The sequence below is a fragment of the Hylobates moloch genome, unplaced genomic scaffold, assembly GCF_009828535.3.
Source record: "Hylobates moloch isolate HMO894 unplaced genomic scaffold, HMol_V3 SCAFFOLD_12, whole genome shotgun sequence".
Classification (NCBI taxonomy): Eukaryota; Metazoa; Chordata; class Mammalia; order Primates; family Hylobatidae; genus Hylobates; species Hylobates moloch.
Window position 1 is genome coordinate 43238407 of NW_026652287.1, and position 19491 is coordinate 43257897.

General features: G+C 55.1%; 3 protein-coding genes across 3 annotated transcripts in view; all 3 read right to left on the reverse strand.

Moving 5' to 3' along the window:
• Positions 1 to 1488: 1488 nt before the first annotated feature.
• ZGLP1 (zinc finger GATA like protein 1) lies at positions 1489 to 7070 on the reverse strand. The gene is made up of 5 exons (XM_032169632.3): positions 6315 to 7070; positions 5146 to 5514; positions 2534 to 2640; positions 2078 to 2171; positions 1489 to 1894 (listed from the first exon to the last, which is right to left on the reverse strand). The coding sequence occupies exons 1-5, from the start codon at positions 6449 to 6451 to the stop codon at positions 1777 to 1779; spliced, it is 825 nt and encodes a 274-aa protein (XP_032025523.1). The 5' UTR covers positions 6452 to 7070; the 3' UTR covers positions 1489 to 1776.
• Positions 7071 to 7163: 93 nt separating this feature from the next.
• FDX2 (ferredoxin 2) lies at positions 7164 to 13109 on the reverse strand. Its single transcript, XM_032169635.3, has 5 exons — positions 12946 to 13109; positions 12799 to 12853; positions 12480 to 12586; positions 7802 to 7889; positions 7164 to 7591 (listed from the first exon to the last, which is right to left on the reverse strand). Exons 1-5 carry the CDS (start codon positions 13097 to 13099, stop codon positions 7435 to 7437), a joined length of 561 nt encoding a protein of 186 aa, XP_032025526.1. The 5' UTR covers positions 13100 to 13109; the 3' UTR covers positions 7164 to 7434.
• Positions 13110 to 13352: 243 nt separating this feature from the next.
• Positions 13353 to 19491, reverse strand: part of RAVER1 (ribonucleoprotein, PTB binding 1) — a 16481-nt gene continuing 10342 nt past the window's right edge. The window contains exons 4-11 of the mRNA XM_058425756.1: positions 18757 to 18844; positions 18274 to 18485; positions 18084 to 18177; positions 17881 to 18008; positions 16394 to 16468; positions 15321 to 15464; positions 14782 to 14865; positions 13353 to 14692 (exon numbers count right to left, since the gene is read on the reverse strand). Of these exons, the coding sequence (XP_058281739.1) occupies positions 14546 to 14692; positions 14782 to 14865; positions 15321 to 15464; positions 16394 to 16468; positions 17881 to 18008; positions 18084 to 18177; positions 18274 to 18485; positions 18757 to 18844 (972 nt within the window). The 3' untranslated portion in view covers positions 13353 to 14545. The remainder of the gene's footprint in view (positions 14693 to 14781; positions 14866 to 15320; positions 15465 to 16393; positions 16469 to 17880; positions 18009 to 18083; positions 18178 to 18273; positions 18486 to 18756; positions 18845 to 19491) is intronic.

Below are 19491 nucleotides of genomic sequence, written 5' to 3' on the forward strand. Positions count from 1 at the left end.
ACGGGGTCTCACTGTGTTACCCAGGCTGGTCTCAAACTCCTGGGCTCAAGCGACCCTCCCACCTCTGTCTTCTGAAGTGTTGGGATTATAGGCATGAGCCACCATGCCCAGCCCGCCACCAGTCTTGACTCTCCCTCCTCCTTCCCTCCCTGTGAGTGCTGGTGGCCTGTCTGTCCCGCCTGCTGAAGGATGCCTCTGACTTGGGGCTTTTGACTTCAGGCCTGGGAGACACATTTTGGCTGGGTTAGGGAGATCTTAAAAGGGGGTAGGGGACACAGCAGGGGCTAAGGAGAGTGACATACTGCAGGCAGGGGTTGGGTGACAGATGAAGGATCCACTGGTATATGCTGCCAGTGTGTGCCATCTACTTGTGTGTTTTACGTGTGTCTTGTGCATGTGTCCTGTGTGGGCTGTATCTGTGTATGACTCAGCTACGTGTCAGCACATCCCTGTCGATGTGTGTCTCTGCTGATGTGTCTGTCAGCACGCACAGCTGTCCTGCATGTGTTTTTTTTTTTTTGAGACAGTCTCGCTGTCACCCAGGCTGGAGTGCAGTGGCGCGATCTTGGCTCACTGCGGGCTCCGCCCCCCGGGGGTTCACGCCATTCTCCTGCCTCAGCCTCCCGAGTAGCTGGGACTACAGGCACCCGCCACCTCGCCCGGCTAATTTTTTTTGTATTTTTAGTAGAGACGGGGTTTCACTGTGTTAGCCAGGATGGTCTCGATCTCCTGACCTCGTGATCTGCCCACCTCGGCCTCCCAAAGTGCCGGGATTACAGGCGTGAGCCACCACGCCCGGCCGCATGTGTCTTTTTTGAGATGGAGTCTCGCTCTGTCACCCAGGCTGGAGTGCAGTGGCACGCTCTTGGCTTATTGCAACCTCTACCTCCCAGGTTCAAGCGATTCTCCTGCCTCAGCCTCCCAAGTAGCTTGGATTACAGGCACATGCTACCATGCCTGGCTAATTTTTGCATATTTAGTAGAGACGGGGTTTCACCATGTTGGCCAGGCTGGTCTCGAACTCCTGACCTCAGGTGATCCACCTGCATCAGCCTCCCAAAGTGCTGAGATTACAGAAATGAGCCACTGCGCCTGGCCGGACATGTGTCTTTTTTTTCCCCCTTCTGTAGATAACAGGGTCTCACTATGTTGCCCAGGCTGGTCTCAAACTTGTGGCCTCAAGCAATCCTCCTGCCTCAGCCTCCCAAAGTGTTGGGATTACAGGCGTGAGCCACTGCACCCGGCTTGTGTGTGTCTTTCTGTGTCTGTTGTGTGTGTCTGTGGGTAGTGGCTGTTTCCCTGCATGGGACATTGTGGTAAATGTGGCTAATTCCCTGTGTGGGGGCTGCTGCCTATGGATAAGACTGTGTCTCTGTGCATGCACACGTGTGTGCACGCCCCTCACAACCCCAATGAGAAAACACCTGTCCACCTTCCTGGGCTGGCACAGGGGCACAGGAGGCGGGATCCCAAATCACAGGCTTTTTCTCTCTGAGTATCTCTGTACTTTATTGTCCCTGCTGTAACAATGCTCATCCTTCCTGAGAGTGTCTCCTGAGGGGGCCTCGGCCAAGGCTGACTGGAGAAGGGGCCGGTGAACCCTAGCAGGCTCTGCCACCTGAGGCCTGGGTCTTCCCCTGGGATCCTTGAATCTGGAGATGGCAGAGAGGAGGCAGGCCGGCTCTTTCCCCAGTCCTCCTAGGAGAGCTGCTTCTGCCCATTCTCCCCCTGATGAAACGGAGGCAGAAGCAGCAGCTCAGCAGGGTGAAGCTGGGTTTAACCTTCCTGAATGGGGTCCAGGGACACTCCACATCTGCCACATAGCCTCTTGGGCTGGACATTTTTCCTGGGCACCAGCCAGCAGCTGGAGCAGCGAGTGCCATATTTCTTGTACCTAGGGTTGGGGGACAAGAAACTGCCATTTAGGATGCAGTGGGGGCCCGGAAACCGCCACAAGGAAACCACTTTTCCCAAGAGGTAGGTGTTTTGCTTTTTGCTTTCCCCATACGCCATCCTGGTCATACACGTGGACTGATTTGGGGACCCCCGCCCCAACTCCCTCCTCCATTCTAAGGACCTGATCCCACAGGCGTTGCAGAGAGGGGTCCCATCTTCAGCGTCTCTCCAGAGTGGGGTTCTCTGGGTCCGACAGGAAGCACAGCGCCGGGGCTCTGAAGGGTCAGAGGTCAAAGGGCAGGGGTCAGAGGCCATGCATGTGAGCTCAGGATGCCTGTGCGGAGTCGGGCATTTTGTGGGGGTCTCAGTAAAGGCCCCACCTGGCTCTGGATCAGCCCTGGGAGTTGCCAGCTCTAAGCCACAGCAAAGCCAGGAAGGGAGACAGATGGCAGCGTTCCGCAGAGGAGGAAGCTGGGGGTGGGGGTGACTCAGCCCAAGTGGAGGGGGGTGCTGCGACTCCTCCCCGAGGGCTCTAAATGGGGAAGCAAGATGGAGAAGGGGGGGGCAGGGAGAAAGGCAGGGAAGACAGGAAATTGGCCCCCAAAATATTTATAGCTCTCGGGTTTTCAGGACTCACCCAGGGCCTCGCTGCCTGCTGAGTGGGCCTCAGTGCCTCCTGGGTGGGCTGCAGGGCCCCCAACAGCATCTGCAGGGGATTCCTGAGAGCGGCTACTGCAGGGCAGGCTGCGGGGCAGACAAGGTATTAGCATTGGGGGGGATCCGTAGCTTGTCCCCAGTAGCCCCCCAAAATAAATATTTAGTATCAAGGTATCAGCCATCCCCTGAGGAGGCAACTGATATCTGAATGGCCTGGCTTTGCCTCTCATTAGTAATATTATTATTATTATTATTTTTGCAGATGGAGTCTCGCTCTGTCGCCCAGGCTGGAGTGTAGTGGTGTTATCTCAGCTCACTACAACCTCCACCTCCCGGGTTCAAGCAATTCTTGTGCCTCAGCCTCCCAAGCAGCTGGGACTACAGGCGCGTGACACCACGCCCAGCTAATTTTTATATTTTTAGTACAGACAGGGTTTCACCATGTTGGCCAGGCTGGTCTCGAACTCCTGACCTCAAGTGATCCACCCGCCTCGGCCTCCCAAAGTGCAGGGATTACAGGCATGAGCTACCATGCCCAACCTAATTATTATTATTATTTTTTGAAAAATAGTAAGCACAGGGACAGCCTGCCAGTTTCCAATCCCAGTTCTCCATGTCCTTGCTGTGTGAGCCTGGACACATTATCTCCTACTCTGTGCCTCAGTTTCCTCATCTGTGAAATGGGCTTCCCAACAGTTTTTTTTTTTTCTTTGAAAATTTGATTGATTTTTAAAAAAAGATGGGAGTCTGGGCAATATAGGGAGACCCCGTCTCTACAAACATAAAAAAAATAGCCAGGAGTGGTGGTGCAGGCCTACACTCCCAGCTAGTTGGGAGGCTGAGGAGGGAGGATGGCTTGGGCCTGGGAGGTCCAGGCTGCAGTGAGCCATGATTGCGCCACTGCACTCCAGCCTGGGTGACAGAGCAAGACCCTGTCTCAAAAACAAACAAACAAAAAAAAAAGCAAAAAAAAAAGTGACCAGGCATGGTGGCGGCTCACTCCTGTAATCCCAACACTTTGGGAGGGCAAAGCAGATGGATCACCTGAGGTTAAGTGATCGAGACCATCCTGGCCAACATGGTGAAACCCTGTCTCTACTAAAAATACAAAAATTAGCCAGGCGTGGTAGCGGGTGCCTGTAATCCCAGCTACTCCAGAGGCTGAGGCAGGAGAATCGTTGGAATCCGGGAGGCAGAGGTTGCAGTGAGCTGAGATTGTGTCACTGCACTCCAGCCTGAGTGACAGAGAAAAAAATTATTGTTTTGGTGGCATGATTAAAAAAGTCATCATTATAATTTTTTTTTTTTTTTTTTTTTTTGAGACGGAGTCTTGCTCTGTCGCCCAGGCTGGAGTGCAGTGGCGCAATCTCGGCTCACTGCAAGCTCCGCCTCCCGGGTTCACGCCATTCTCCTGCCTCAGCCTCTCCGAGTAAGCTGGGACTACAGGCGCCCGCCACCGCGCCCGGCTAATTTTTTGTATTTTTAATAGAGACGGGGTTTCACCGTGGTCTCGATCTCCTGACCTCGTGATCTGCCCGCCTCGGCCTCCCAAAGTGCTGGGATTACAAGTGTGAGCCACCGCGCCCGGCCTATAATTTTTATAATAACAATAAATAAGTAAAAATTAGAGATGGGGGTCATACTATGTTGCCCAGGCTGGTCTCAAACTCCTGGGTTCATGCAATCCTCCTACCTTGGCCTCCCAAAGTGCTGGGATTACAAGTGTGAGCCACCAGGCCCAGCTTCCCAAAGCTTTTTTTTTTTTTTTAAAGGGGATGGAATCTTGCTCTGTTGCCCAGGCTGGAGTGCAGTGGTGCCATCTCTGCTCAGTGCAACCTCCATCTCCTGGATTTGAGCGATTCTCCTACCTCAGCCTCCCAAGTACCTGGGATTACAGGCGCCCATTACCATTCCCGGCTAGTTTTTTTTTTTTTTTTTTTGAGACCGAGTCCTGCTCTGTGGCTCAGGCTGGAGCACAGTGGCGCTATCTCGGCTTACTGAAGACTTCACCTCCTGAGTTCAAGCGATTCTCCTGCCTCAGCCTCCCGAGTAGCTGGGATTACAGGCACCTACTACAACGCCCAGCTAATTTTTTGTATTTTTAGTAGAGATGGGGTTTCACTATGTTGGCCAGGCTGATCTCAAACTCCTGACTTCAGGTGATCCGCTCGCCTTGGCCTCCCAAAGTGATGGGATTATAGGCGTGAGCCACTGTGCCCCGCCTCCCCAGGCTTTTGAATGAGCCCATACACATAAAATACTGCCTGTTAACCTCGTATTGTTGTCACTACCAACAAATAGTAGCTGTTAGCATTATTGGGAAAAATCACTGCAGCTGCAGCTGCAGCCTAAGCAAGGCCAGGCCTGATTCCTAAAGAGACCAGGTCTCACACTGGGAGTGGGGAGCCACTGAGTCAGGAGCAGCAGGACTGGATCTGGCACCAGCTCAAGTTGTCAACCAGAGACTGGGCCACGTGTGACGTAGAGCACAGGTGAGGGTCCACACCGACGCCAGGGAGCACCCCTACCTCCCACACTGGTGTTTGTGTTGTAACTGGGAGAAAGGGCGCCCTGGCTCCAGCCGGCCCCTACCTGTACGTGGGGATGATCTGCAGGCTGGAGTCCGGCTTTATCTGAAACTTCAGAGTCACCCCCTCGAACCCGGGGTCCACTTTCTCAGTGCCCCGGCAGGGGTTCAGCTGCTTCCGGGGCCTTCTCTGGGGTGGTGGGACCGAGGGAGTCCCCGGGGACTGCAGGCGGCGGCCCTTTTGGCTGATCCTGGTCTGTGTGTCCTTGGAATCCCTGTCCAGCAGCAGGCGGCCCTGAGTCCCCAGAGCCATCGGGTCCCAGCAAGGCCCCAGGACCGGGGTGTCCTGGGCAGGGGACTGACCCAGCCTCTCCACTGTCTCTTGGAGGAAGCACAGGGCGGTGACCGAGTCCTGGCATGCAGGCCAGAGGGACCTGGGGAGAAGGGCAGTGGGGTCACTTTTTCTTGGGTGACTCCTGGGTTTAGCCGGCCAGGGGGTTCCAACTTGGGCCGGCTCTTTGTGTACCCTTGGACAGGCTACACACCCCACCTGAGGTTCAGTAATTTCTAACTCCGGGTGGAAGGTTTAAGAGTTGCAGTAATTGCAACTCACCTCGCCCACTGTGGGCCTCCCAGGCACACTCTCAGCCCTCCACATCAATCAACCCCTTACGGCACCCGTAGATCACCCAGGCAGGGACCGCCCTAGGTGACCCAGGCAGGATTTCAAGCCTCTGGCTGCAGGATCGAGAAAAAGGTTACTTTTTTTCTTTGTGTTTCTTTTAGAGACCAAGCCTCACTCTGTACCCCCGCCTGGAGTGCAGGGGCGTGATCAGGACTCAGTACAGCCTAGAACTCCTGGGCTCGAGCGATCCTTCCGCCTCAGCCTCCCGAGTAGCTGGGACTTACAGGCATGCGCCACCACGCCGCTGGCTTGCCATAATATGATTATGATTTTTATCATTTTCATTATTATTGAGTTGCCCTCCATAATCCCTGGATGATCCCTGGGGAGTGCCTACATCAGCCCCAGAGACACGGAATTGCATGGCCTCTGATCCCTAGATGACCCCAAGTGTCTATGGGCACCAGAACCTCTTTGTAAGTTTCAGTAACTATTATAAAATTGTCACTTCTCGATAACCCCAGGAAAGAGAGGTCATGACCCCTTGATCACTGAGCCAGATGGTGAAGTGCTAGCGGGGTCCGGGGAATGAGGTTTGGCCTTACACACCTCTCACTGATTCTGCAGCATCCTGGGGTCCTCGGCTTCTCCTGGGAGGGGGATCCTCCCAGTGGCTCCAGGTCCAGACAGGGCGGCGCCAGCAGCTTTGCTGGCATTAAGGAGTCCGGGGCTGGCTCGGCCTCCATTGCGCCCCAGCCCAGCCCCCTTCCTAATTACACCCGGCCCTGTCCCGCTGGGCCCACCCGATGAAACCCACCTGGGAGGAGCGGGACCTGTGGGGTGGGAGCGCTCCTGGCAGAGGATGCGATGAGCCCCAGCTGAGAGCGACCAACCTCGGCGGCGCCTTTCCTCTTTCTGGCTTTTTTCAGGTTATCCGCGCGCCCCTGCGTGGCAAGGGCGGCCTGGACCCCACCAAATCCCTCCGCAGCTGCCGGGGCGGGGCCTTCCACGCTGGCCCTCCCCCTCGGAAATGGGGGCTCCCAGGCCTCTGCCTCGGATCCCCAGCGGGATCTTAGATCCCAGAGGGAAAAGACAGCCGGGGGCCCAGCACAGCAGATGCAGGTGTGTTTTTTTTTTTTTTTTGAGACAGGGCCTCACTCTGTCACCCAAGCTGGAGTGGAATGGCCTGATCACTGCTCCACTGCAGCCTAAATCTCCTGGGCTCAAGTGATCTTCCCATCTGTCTCCCGAGTAGCTGGGACCACAGGCCCTTACTACCACTCCACGCTAATTTTTACTGTTTTTATAGGGACAAGGTCTCGCCATGTTGCCCAGGATGGTCTTAAGCTCCTGGCCTCAAGTGATCCTCCCATCTTGGCCTCCCAAAGTGCTGGGATTACAGGTGTTAGCCACCTGTAGACCCCAGATCTGTCCCCCAAGGACACTCAACATGCTGGGGCCTGTGTTATCGATTTATTGCAGCTCCAATATGAGTCCACTCCTACTCACACCCTGATTCTCAGGAGCTTGGGGAAGGCCACCCCACTAGGTGCTCTGTCCCCGTCAGAGCCTGGACATGGGACTCTCTCCCAAGCAGGGGTGTTGTCCTTCATAGGGGCTTCCACGTCTCTCCCGGGCCTCTCCGTGCTCTGGGCAGGGCTGGCACCTGGCTATTCCCTCAATCTGGGCCCTGGGGCCATGGCAATGTGGAATGGTCCAGGTGTTCATGTCAGTGGGGCTTGGGGACGTAGCCATCCACGTAGAAGTTCCTGGTGATCTTGGGCAGGGTGAATTCCGCTCCTTCCAGCTCCGGCGTCAGCACAATCTGGCAGCCTAGCCGCGAGTTCTCCTGGAGGAGGGGGGCCATGTCTAGCATGTCGTCTTCCCTGGGGTGGTGACATGGGCAGTGTTAGCCAAGGGCAAGCTAGCTGGGTGGGTGGGGGGCCAGAGGCGGGGGAGGGAGGAAGCTGACTGAGCGCAGGGGGTAGTGGTGGGGGAGGCAGCTCCCCTTCCAGGAACTGGAAGTGGGGAGGACGGTGGGGGCTGTTGAGTGCTCCAGGGTGAAGCTGCCAGCTAGGCAAGGCTGACCCACTCACCTCTCCTCGGGAGGAGGCAGGAGATCCAGGTGGTCTTCACTCACGTACACATGGCAGGTGGAGCAGGCCAGGGAGGCTTCACAGGCCCCTAGGGGCAGGAAGTGAAGGGGGCGCAGGTGAGTGGCAGAGTCAGGAATGGGCTGCTATGCGAAGGGCGTGGAGGAGAAGACTCCTCTTCCACCACGTGCCTCACGTCTCCCTCCTGGGCCTGCAGCTCCACTGTGTACCAGGTACTGTGTCATGTCCTCAATGTCCTCAGTTAGCTGTTCCCCAGTGTGTAGGGTTTACAAAGGGACATCTGGGAGGCCCCATTTCCCAGGGACTCCCTAGCAGGCTGAGATGCAGAACCATTAAGGAGCATGGACTTGGCTGCCAGGTAGCTGAGAGGGGAAAGGCCAGGCAGGCTCCCCGCAGCCTGTGAGCCCTTGCTGTGACCCTATCACTGTGCTGGGCTAATGTGTCCCCACCTCTCCGCTGCTCTTGGAGGATGGACTGGCTGACTCAGCAGTCAGTGTGGTGGGGGAAGGAATCAGGTATTAGGATTTTTTTTTTTTTTTGAGATGGAGTCTTGCTCTGTTGCCCAGGCTGGAGTGCAGTGGCACGATCTCGGCTCACTGCAAGCTCTGCCTCCCGGGTTCACGCCATTCTCCTGCCTCAGCCTCCCAAGTAGCTGGGACTACAGGCGCCCGCCACCACGCCCGGCTAATTTTTTGTATTTTTAGTAGAGACGGGGTTTCACCATGGTCTCGATCTCCTGACCTTGTGATTCACCCGCCTCGGCCTCCCAAAGTGCTGGGATTACAAGCGTGAGCCACCGCGCCCGGCCACTCCCGGCTAATTTTTTTATATTTTTTTAGTAGAGATGGGGTTTCACCATGTTAGCCAGGATGGTCTTGATCTCCTGACCTCATGATCCACCTGCCTCAGCCTCCCAAAGTGCTGGGATTACAGGCGTGAGCCACCGGACCCTGCCAGGATTTTTTTTTTTTTTTGAGACAGAGTCTCACTCTGTTGCCCAGCCTGGAGTGCCGTGGCTCAGTCATAGCTTACTGCCTCAACCTGCCGGCTCAAGCAATCCTCCCACCCTAGCCTCCTGAGTAGCTGGGACTACACGTGCGCACCACCACACCTGGCTAATTTTTTTTTTTTTTTTGAGGTGGAGTTTCGATCTTTGCCCAGGCTGGAGTGCAATAGTGTGATCTCGGCTCAATGCAACCTCTGCCTCTCAGGTTCAAGAGATTCTCCTGCCTCAGCCTCCCAAGTAGCTGGGATTACAGGCGCCCGCCATCACGCCCAGCTAATTTTGTATTTTTAGTAGAGATGGGGTTTTGCCATGTTGGCCAGGCTGGTCTTGAACTCCTGACCTCAGGTGATCCACCCATCTCGGCCTCCCTAAGTGCTGGGATTATAGGTGTGAGCCACCGCACCTGGCCGTTTTTTGTTTTTTGTTTTTTTTTGTAGAGACGAGGTTCACCACGTGGCCCAGGCTGGTCTCAAACTCATAAACTCAAGCAATCTGCCTGCCTTGGCTTCCCAAAATGCTGGGACTACAGGCATATGCCACTGCACCAGACCAGGAATTAGGGTTGAAAGAGACAGAACCTGAGGTTTTCTGCTGACCACCTGCCCTTGGTCACACCCCACATCCTCTATCACAGAGGCCGGTGCTTGGGGATCATGTCCCTTCTGGCCTAAAACTTTCCAAAGGGTTTTCACACTCAGGATAAAATCCAAACTCCTTCACTTAGTCCTGCAGTTCCCCCATCTCCCTCATTCATTCTTTTGTTTTCCTTTGCAATTTTTTTTAGAGATGGAGTCCCGCTCTGTTGCCCAGGCTGGACTGCAGTGGCACGATCTCGGCTCATTACAAGCTCTGCTTCCCGGATTCATGCCATTCTCCTGCCTCAGCCTCCCAGAGTAGCTGGGACTACAGGCGCCTGCCACCACGCCTGGCTAATTTTGTTTTTGTATTTTTAGTAGAGACGGGGTTTCACTGTGTTAGCCAGGATGGTCTTGATCTCCTGACCTCGTGATCTGCTCGCCTCGGCCTCCCAAAGTGCTGGGATTACAGGTGTGAGACACCGCACCTTGCCAGGCCACTTAACCTCTACTGGCCCGGCACAGTGGCTCATGTCTGTAATCCCAGCACTTTGGGAGGCCAAGGCAGGCAGATCAGCTGTGGTCAGGAGTTTGAGACCACCCTGGCCAACATGGCGAAACCCCACCTCTATTAAAAATGCAAAAACTTAGCCAGGCATGTGGTGGGTGCCTGTAATCCCAGCTACTCGGGAGGCTAAGGCAGGAGAATCACTTGAACCGGGGAGGTGGAGGCTGCAGTAAGCCAAGATCATGCCATTGCACTCCAGCCTGGATGATAGAGCGAGACTCTGTCTCAAATAAATAAATGAATAAATAAATCTATCTCACATTCCAATCTCTGTCCTAGACTATTGGCTGCTGGATTCCAGAACAGAACTTTAGGTAGGCCTTTCATAACCCCTCCCAACATATCTTCCCCTTTAATGATAAAATCAGGATCCCTGATATATTCATCCCAGAAGCAAACCATGTATATTTTCTTCCAGACAACCCTTCCCAAGTTGCTCATAATTATGTATTTACCTGTGAGATTATTGTCCCTATTAGGCCGAAATGGGTGTGAGATGACAGAGGCCTTATTTGTTTTGTATATTGCTGCCTGATGCACAGTAGGTATTCATAGAAAGGCAGCACAGATTAGTGGCTAAAATGGACTGGTGAGTCTAGTATTGTCACTCACGTGCCCTTAGACCAGGTCTACTTAACCTGAGATTTAGTTTCCTCATCTATAATAGGGAATAACAGTCTCTACTACTCAAGTTGTCATGAAGATTCAGTCAGTGAATATGTATTAACATGGTTAAAGACACACACACACACACACACACACCCCCATATATATACATATATATATATATACACATATATATATATACACACATATATATATATATATATATATACGAGATGGAGTCTCGCTCTGTCGCCCAGGCTGGAGTGCAGTGGTACGATCTCAGCTCACTGCAAGCTCCGCCTCCCGGGTTCATGCCATTCTCCTGCCTCAGCCTCTCGCGTAGCTGGGACTACAGGCGCCCGCCACCACGCCCACCTAATTTTTTGTATTTTTAGTAGAGACGGGGTTTCACCATTTTAGCCAGGATGGTCTCAATCTCCTGATCTCGTGATCCGCCCACCTCGGCCTCCCAAAGTGCTGGGATTACAGGTGTGAGCCACCGGGCCTGGCCTTTTTTATTTTTTGAGACAGAGTCTCGCTCTGTCATGCAGCCTGGAGTGCAGTGGTGCCATCTTAGCTCACTGCAACCTCTGCCTCCCAAGTTCAAGTGATTCTTGTGCCTCAGCCTCCCAAGTAGCTGGGATTATATGCATGTGCCACCACGCCCAGCTAATTTTTGTGTTTCTTGTAAAGACAGGGTTTTGCCACGTTGGGCAGACTAGTCTCAAACTCCTGTCCTCAAGTGATTCGCCTGCCTCGGCCTCCCAAAGTGTTGGGATTACAGGTGTGAGCCACTGCGCCTGGACAAGAAATTTCTATTATTATTTTTCTATCGACAAATTATCAAACATCTGTTACATCCTGACAGGCAACAGATAAGCACGAATAAGAACATAGGTCTCCAATCTCACTGGGGGACAGATGACAAAGTAGGAAACAAAACAGCCTGGCATTGTGGCTTGTGCCTATAATCCCAGCCACTTGGGAGGCTGAGGTGGGAGGATCGCTTGAACCCAGGAGTTCAAGGCTGCAGTGAGGTATTATTGCATCATGGCACTCCAGCACTGGCGACACAGCAAGGCTCCGTCTCTTGAAAAAAAAAAAAAAAAAAGTGAGAAGTGCTATATATCATATCACACTGATGAGACAGAGTAACTAGGGCATGGGTACTTCAGCTGGGCTGAGGGGAATGGGATTGTTAGGGACATGACATTTACCTTGAGGTCTGAAGAAAGAGCCAGAATGTTTGCTGGGAAAGCACTTCAGACAGAGGGAACAGCAAATGCAAACGCCCTGAGGCAGGAATGAGCTTGGTTGTTTGAGGAACCACAAGAAAGCCAGTGTGGGCTGGGCGCAGTGGCTCACGCCTGTAATCCCAGCATTTTGGGAGGCTGAGGCGGGTGGATCACCTTTCAGGAGTTTGAGACCACCCTAGCCAATGTGGTGAAACTCTGTCTCTACTAAAAATACAAAAATTAGCTGGGCTTGGTGGTGGGCGCCTGTAATCCCAGCTAGTCTGGAGGCTGGGGCAGGAGAAACGCTTGAACCCGGGAGGTGGAGCTTGCAGTAAGCTTAGGTGCAGTAAGCCATTGCACTCCAGCCTGGGCAACAAGAGTGAAACTCCATCTCAAAACAACAACAAAAAGAAAGCCAATGTGGCTAGAATACAGGGAGGAAGGGGGAAGACAACACAAAATCCTGGCAGCCAGGAGTCCTACTGATCTCTAATAAATGCTTAATAAATAAGAGCTTGGCAACAGATGAGGCCGTGGTGAGGGGTTTAGATTTTAGTCCATATTTGGTGGGAAAAAGACGTGAAGAGACACACCTGATTTGTGGGTTTTTTTTTTTTTTTTTTGGACAAATGGATAAGGACCTCCTTAATTCTCTCTGCCCGGTTCCTACCTTCCAGGTCCACCCCATGGCGCTGGGCCAGGTGGAGAACATTGTCCCCGACTCTGCCGCTCACTGGGATCCGCTGGCCTGAGCGGTCTACGAACACCACGTTCACCCTGGGGACAGATGGAGGTGCGAATGCCGAACTGGATGATGGGCTCAGGGCTCGGGTATAATCTAGGGTTAGGAAGTAGGAATTGAGGCTTGACGCACAGGTACTGAATAGGGCAAAGCAGAATGGGAACCTCGAGATGAAGCTACAGGGCAAGATAGGGACCAGAGGAATTCCGTGGGATGAGGAATGGGGGACTTGGGCCCCTGCACTCACACGTCCCCGGGCCGCTCCGGGCCGCCCGCGTCCTCCTCTCCCGCCGGGCGCGAGCCTGGAAAACACAGTTGGATGAGCGGCTGCGCCGAGCCCCGCCCCGCCGGCATCTGACGGATTAACGCTGCCCGCCCCGGGCGCCCCAGGTACCTGTCGCTTGAAACTTTCTGGTTGTCCCCGGCGCCACCCCCTCCTCTGACCCCGAAGTGCCCCCAGGTCTGTTCCACCAGGTGCCCCTGGCAGCCTGCAACAGAACCCTGGCACTCACGCCTCCTCGGGCCATGGAGGCGGCCATGACATGCATCACGTGACTCGCCGACTGAGCATGCGCCGCCCCACGGAGGCGAGGGAAAGCTCATAATTAATGGAACATAAGCGCAGATGTTTGCTTAGGGCCTGCGATGACCAGGTGGGAAGAGTAGGGCGGGATCCAGCTCAGGTAAACCCGAGGGGCCACCCCAGACCTCCCACTCAAGCCCACTGTTTGTCCCAAGAACCAGCCAACTCTGATTTCTTTAAAACCATTTACTTACAAACTTTAATTCAGCAAAGGTCCGAGTGGGGAGACTGGGGTGGGGTCGGGGGAATAATCCCCTTGGAGTGGATGTGGACCCCCAGAGTCAAGGGAGGGAAGCTGGTGGCCCAGTTGGCTGGGGGCAAGGCCCAGGGTCACCTCAGGTCGACAGGTCCTGCTGGTGGGCGGGCCCAGAGCTTATCTTCATGGAGTGCTGGTTTCTGGCACTGGGCTGAAAGGAGGCCAGTTCCAGGGATCTGGCCAGGGCTGGGCAGGCAGAATTCAAGAATTCATCTTCAACAAGGGAGTGACAGCAGAGGCTCCGGGAGATGGGCACAATGTCCGACTCCCACAGACAGACAGCAGGGGACTGGCAGAGAAAGCCCATCTCTGCACCGAGGCCCGGGCAGGAGGGGGTAGTGGGGCCGGTTCGCCAAGATGAAGGCTTTGCCCTTCTACTGTCCCCAGGGTGGAGATCCTGGGTAGGGTGGCCCAATCCCTAGGCCAGAGCTGTTTGGTCCATAGTCAAGCTCCCAGAGCTCAGCATCTGTGGCTCTGGCCAGCAGGGCCTGGTGCCCAGCTTTTAAGGCATCAGAATGGGAGGGGGCTGCGGCAGGGACCCCGGGCCCTGGGGCTGGGGTATAGGCCAGATGGGCAGGCAGGGGCAGGAGACAGCCATGCCTGCAGCAAATGAGGGAAAAACAGCTGTTTCAAACCGCAAAGTGTGGAATGGTGGCCCGGACAGGCCGGACCTTGAAGGAATTAGAGCTGGGGGCTGTCCGGGGTGGTTTGAAAAATAAAAATTAGAAAAGGAAACAGAAGTCAGTTGTCAAAGTTAAAAAAAAGGAGACAGTCTCTGTATCTTCACGGGAGGTCAGGGAAACCTCCAAGGCACTCAAAAGGCCAAAATTACAGGAGCAATGAGGCAGGAGGGCTCCGGAGAGACGGGCACAGCGGAGGAGGAGATGGGGGGAGGGAGGGAGAGCAGGCCGGGGCCCCTCTCTCTTAAGGCTGCAGGGTTTCAGCGTGGGGAGCAAGCCAGAGACGTAATGAGGCCTCCAGACTCCCCCACACCCCTTGGGCTCCTGGGGCTCCAGCTGATTGGTCAGTAAAGTCTTTCAGAGATTTTTCTATTACCGAAAGAGAGAAAATGGTTTAAAAAAACACAAAACAAAACACCAGAAAACCCAAAAGCGATTTGGTGCAGGCCCTTGAGTTATCTCTGGTGCCAGCCACTTAGAAAATCCTCTTCCGCTTCAGGTAGGAGTCCGCGTAGTGGCCGCCGAGGCCCTGGGAGTGCTGGCCCACATAGCTGCCTTCTGGGCTGGGCTCGGGCGAGGGCAGCAGGTGGGCAAAGCTGCGTTTCTGGCCGCCCAGTGGGGTCTGGAGACAGAGGGCAGGGCGGGGCGGGTCAGGGGCCGCTGGGGGGCCGGGGCTCCCCAGCCCTGCATGTCCCCACCCCCCGCCCGTACCTTCAGCAGGTGGCTGTGACCATTAGGCCCGGGGCTGAGACCCAGGAGCCCTTCTCCGGAGCCCAGCGGGGAAGAGCCGATTGCCTGGGAGAAATGGAGAGGTGGAACAGGTCACTCCCTGGGGGCCAGAGGAAGCACCCACCCCGCCTCCCCGCCACTGCCCCCCTGCCCTGAGGGAAAGTGAACGGTTTCAGGTTCAAATCTTGCTTCTGCTACTTTCTAGCTATGAGACCTGGGGCCAATTGCTCCATTTTATTTGAGCCTCGGTTTTCTCATCTGTCAAATGGGGCCAGTAGCACCAACAGCCTGGGCTGTAGAGGGAGGAAGTGACAGAAAGCCTGGAAAGCTGGCAGTGCTAGGTGCTTGATGCAGAGTGGATAGAGGACAATAGGCTGTTGCTACTCCATCCTGAGCAAGACCGACCCCTGCCACCACCCCAGCTTTGGCCTGGGCACTGAGGGTTACAGAGCCCCGGTGGCAGGCACTCCCGAATCCTAGCTGTCCCAGGGGGCCTGTGCTCGGCCAGAGAGGTTCCTCACCTTACTGAGGTGGCTCTGCTTGAGGCCAGCCTGCAGGCCGCTGGTGAAGTAGGAAGTGGGCGAGCCTGAATAGAAGTGAGACAGGGGGCCCCCGCCACTCCCACCGCTGCTCCGTTCGCCGAAGCCACTGGGCGGAGGGGACATCTGTAGAAGAAGGGCCGGTGGAGTGAAGCAGACAATTGTAATACCCAGCCCTTTGTATACAATCCTCCCTCCGCCTCCCAGGTTCAAGCCATTCTCCTGCCTCAGCCTCCCGAGTAGCTGGGATTACAGGCATGTGCCACCATGCCCAGCTAATTTTTTGTATTTTTAGTAGAGACGGGGTTTCTCCATGTTGGTCAGACTGGTCTCATACTCACGACCTCAGGTGATCTGCCCGCCTCGGCCTCTCAAAGTGCTGGGATTACAGGCGTGAGCCACCACGCCTGGCAATTCTGGGCTTTGCAAAGACTAGCTTTGGCTAATAGGACTGAGGAGAGCTGGCACGTGGGTACCCACCTCCTCTTCCTCCTCCAGGAACCCAGGGATCATCACTGCACGAATGGGCACAGAGAAACTGTTCCAGCCTATGGATGCCAAATATGTGAAGCCACATAGCTCACTGAGACCCAGGTGAGTGCCGAGGACCACCCATTGCCCCGCAGAGTGACAAGAAGTAATACAATGCCTGGCATGGTATGGTGGCTCATGCCTGTGATCCTAGCACTTTGGGAGGCCAAGATGGGAGGATTGCTTGAGCCCCTAGGAGGTCCAGACCAGCCTGGGCAACATAGGGAGACTTCATCTCCACAAAAAGTACAAAAATTAACCATCATGGTGGTGAGTGCCTATGGTCCCAGCTACCAAGGAGACTGAGGTAGGAGGATTGCTTGAGCCCAGGAGTTTGAGGCCATAGTGAGCTATGACAGAGCCACTGCACTCCAGCCTGGGCAACACAGTGAGATCCTGTCTCAAAAAAACCCACAAAGAACACACAAAATACAAGGTCTGCTATTCTAGGCTACTAAGTCATGGCACAGCCTGTCATGTAGTAAAAGCTGATTGCTACACATGCCATACCAGGTGGCTCTTACCTTGTGTCGGCTGGGTCCGTGAGGCCCAAGGGCTGGTTCCCGTGGGTGGGAAAAGAGCCGCCGAGGTCCCATGTCCTGAATGAAAGCGGGAGAAGCACATTGGGTTGGAGTCTGTCCCAGCCTCACCCCTGGCTGAACTCCGTGGCAGAGCTGTCATCAGGGAAGACAGTCCCCACTACTCTGGGACCAGGAAGAGGCAAATTTGGGGCTGGATGCAGCTCGGCCCCAGGGATGGCTGCTGTGAAGGGGGGTGCCCCACATGGGCCTAAGTGTTTGGAGTTTCCCAGGCAAGCTGGGAATTCGAGCTGTGCGGACTCTTGCAGTTTTCCTGTGTTGGCGTTAATTCCTGTTGTTATTTGTTTGAAACCCAGAGGGGGCCAAACATCACCCAGGTGACCTGTGGGCGGCCAGTTTGCAATTTCTTTCTTTCTTTTTTTTTTTAGACGGAGTTTTGCTCTTGTTGCCCAGGCTGGAGTGCAATGGCACAATCTCGGCTCACCACAACCTCCGCCTCCCAGGTTCAAGTGATTCTCCTGCCTCAGCCTCCTTAGTAACTGGGATTACAGGCATGTGCCACCACGCCCGGCTAATTTTATATTTTTAGTATAAAACACAAATTATATTTTATATTATATATAAATATATATTTTATTATATATTTTATAATATATAATTTTTCCATGTTGGTCAGGCTGGTCTTGAACTCTCAACCTCAGGTGATCTGCCTGCCTCGGCCTCCCAAAGTGCTGGGATTATAGGCATGAGCCACCGCGCCTGGCCCAGTTTGCAATTTCTGACCTGCCAAGGAGGTTGGCATCATAGAAGGACCAAATCTCCAGGGGCACAGACAGGAATCAAAGGTGGGAGAGAGGGACAGAAAGGGCAAGCCTTGTCTCTGGGGAGAGACAGTGTGGCCTAAGTCCTCTTGGGAGAGAAAGACAGACAGACGCAGGATGACAGACAGACTGAGACGCAAGATCCTCCAGGTCTTGGGAATGGACAAACAGGCAGGTGGACTGGAAGCAGGGGGTGATGTGCAGACAGACGGGAAACTTTAAGGGCATGAGGCTGGGTGCGGTGGCTCTTGCCTGTAATCCCAGCACTTTGGGAGGCTGAGGTGGGTAGCTCACTTGAGGTCAGGAGTCTGAAACCAGCCTGGACAACACAATGAGACTCCATCTCTACCACAAATTTAAAAATTAGCCGGGCATGGAGGTGCATGCCTGTGGTCCCAGCTCCTCAGGAGACTGAGGTGTGAGGATCGCTTGAGCCCAAGAAGTTGAGGCTGCAGTGAGCTATGATCGCACCACTGCACTCCAGCCAGGGCAACAGAGACCCTGTCTCTAAAAAAAAAAAAGCAGACACCATATCTGGCACGTTCCCTGCCGCCTCCCTAGCACATGGCCTGGCATAGTCAATCCTAGAGAAATATCAGTTTGGAGAATGATTTGGCCTTAGGGGACAGAGAGCTGCAGTCAGGCACTCACCGAGGGGTAGTCGAAGCTGTAGCTGTCAGGCAGCCCTGGTTCAGAGGGCAGGCGGGCGCTGCTGAGGGGGCTGAGCAGGCGGGACTTGAGCTGGAAGGCTTTGCTGCTGCTGCTGCCACCTCCAGGGGCTGGGGGGTTAGGTGGGGGGCCCTCAGCTGGGCGGCGGCTTCTCCCGGCGCCTCCCCAGCCCCGGGCCTCCTTACCCGCCAGGTTGCTGGCCGGGAGCAGGCTGTGTAGGTTCAGGTAGGGATTCAAGGGAATCCGGTAGTCCTTGGGGGGCTCCCCCAGCAGTGAGACCTGCGGCAGGAAGGCTGGATTCGAGAGGGCCCCCGGGAGAGGGGACCCTGTGGAACAGGAGGCTGGTGTGGTGCCGCGCGCAGGGCAGGGCCTTACCCCAGGGGGCGTCGGCAGAGGCCCACTGTCTTTCTGGAGGCTTCTGAGGCCAGAGCCTCGGAGCCCCACAGGGGCAGGGGGAGGAGTGAGCTGGGCCGCTGGGGTACCCAAGCCCAGGGCCTCCCGGTCACCCCCAGCAGGGCCAAGCACGGATGGCAGCAGGGGTGGTGGCTTCCCTCGCCGGGGCGGCAGCTCCGGGGGCAGGCCCCCTCCTAGGGAGGGAAGGAGGATTTCAGGGGCCCAGGCTCACAGGACTCCTCTCCCCAGGGCCCTCCAGCTCCCACCTGGACCAGGGCCCAGTGGTCAAGAGACAAATCCATGCTGGCCACTAAGCAGAGCTCATCCCTGGGCCCTGAGGTGGCGGCACCCAACTGATGGACCAGGGCACTGGGACCCAGAGGTTGGGTCACTTGCCCAAGGCCACGTAGCAGGGAAGGAAGGGGAAGTGGCTGGGGGACACTGTGTGGGCAGGGTCTGCGTTACCTGCAGGCAGCTCCCCGAGGAGGGGGTTGGCTGGCTGGGCCCCAGGCTGGAGGGCACCCAGGGGTGAGTCTCCCAGGATGCCAGGCTTCTAGGGACAGAGCACAGACAGTTGCAGATGGGGGCAGGGTGGCCCAGGGAAGCAGACAGGTGTGGCCCAGAGTCTTGGCAGACACACCCCAACCCCAGGGCACGGCCGTTCCTGGGCAGACAGGCATAGGGCTCCCCAGTGCCCGCCACACTCCAACTCTATCATTGTCCCATCAGCCATGGTGACCGAGGGTCTCCTAAGCGCCAGGCACGAGTTCCCTGGCCAATGATTACAGCACAGTATCAACTGCAGCCACATGGAATGGGACAGCCACACAGTGTTTCAGCCACTTTTAGTCACAGAAGGCCAGACCCACAAGCTCACATACTCTGTCAGTTACCACCAGACAGACACACCTGACTTAGAATCCAGGGAACCACACCAGACAGGGCAGAGCATAGGTGTATGTCTATGTGTGTGTGTGTGTCTGTGTGTGTATGTGCGTGTATATCTGTGTCTTTGTTTCTGTGTGCATGAGTCTGTCTTGTGTCTGTGTGTGTGTCTGTGTCTATGTGTGTGTCTTTGTCTTACGTCTTTGTGTGTCTATGTCTCTGTGTGTGTATATTTGCATCTTTGTGTGAGTCTATATGTATACCTGTGTTTCTAGGTGTGAGCTGTGTGTGTGTGTGTGTGTGTGTGTGTGTGTG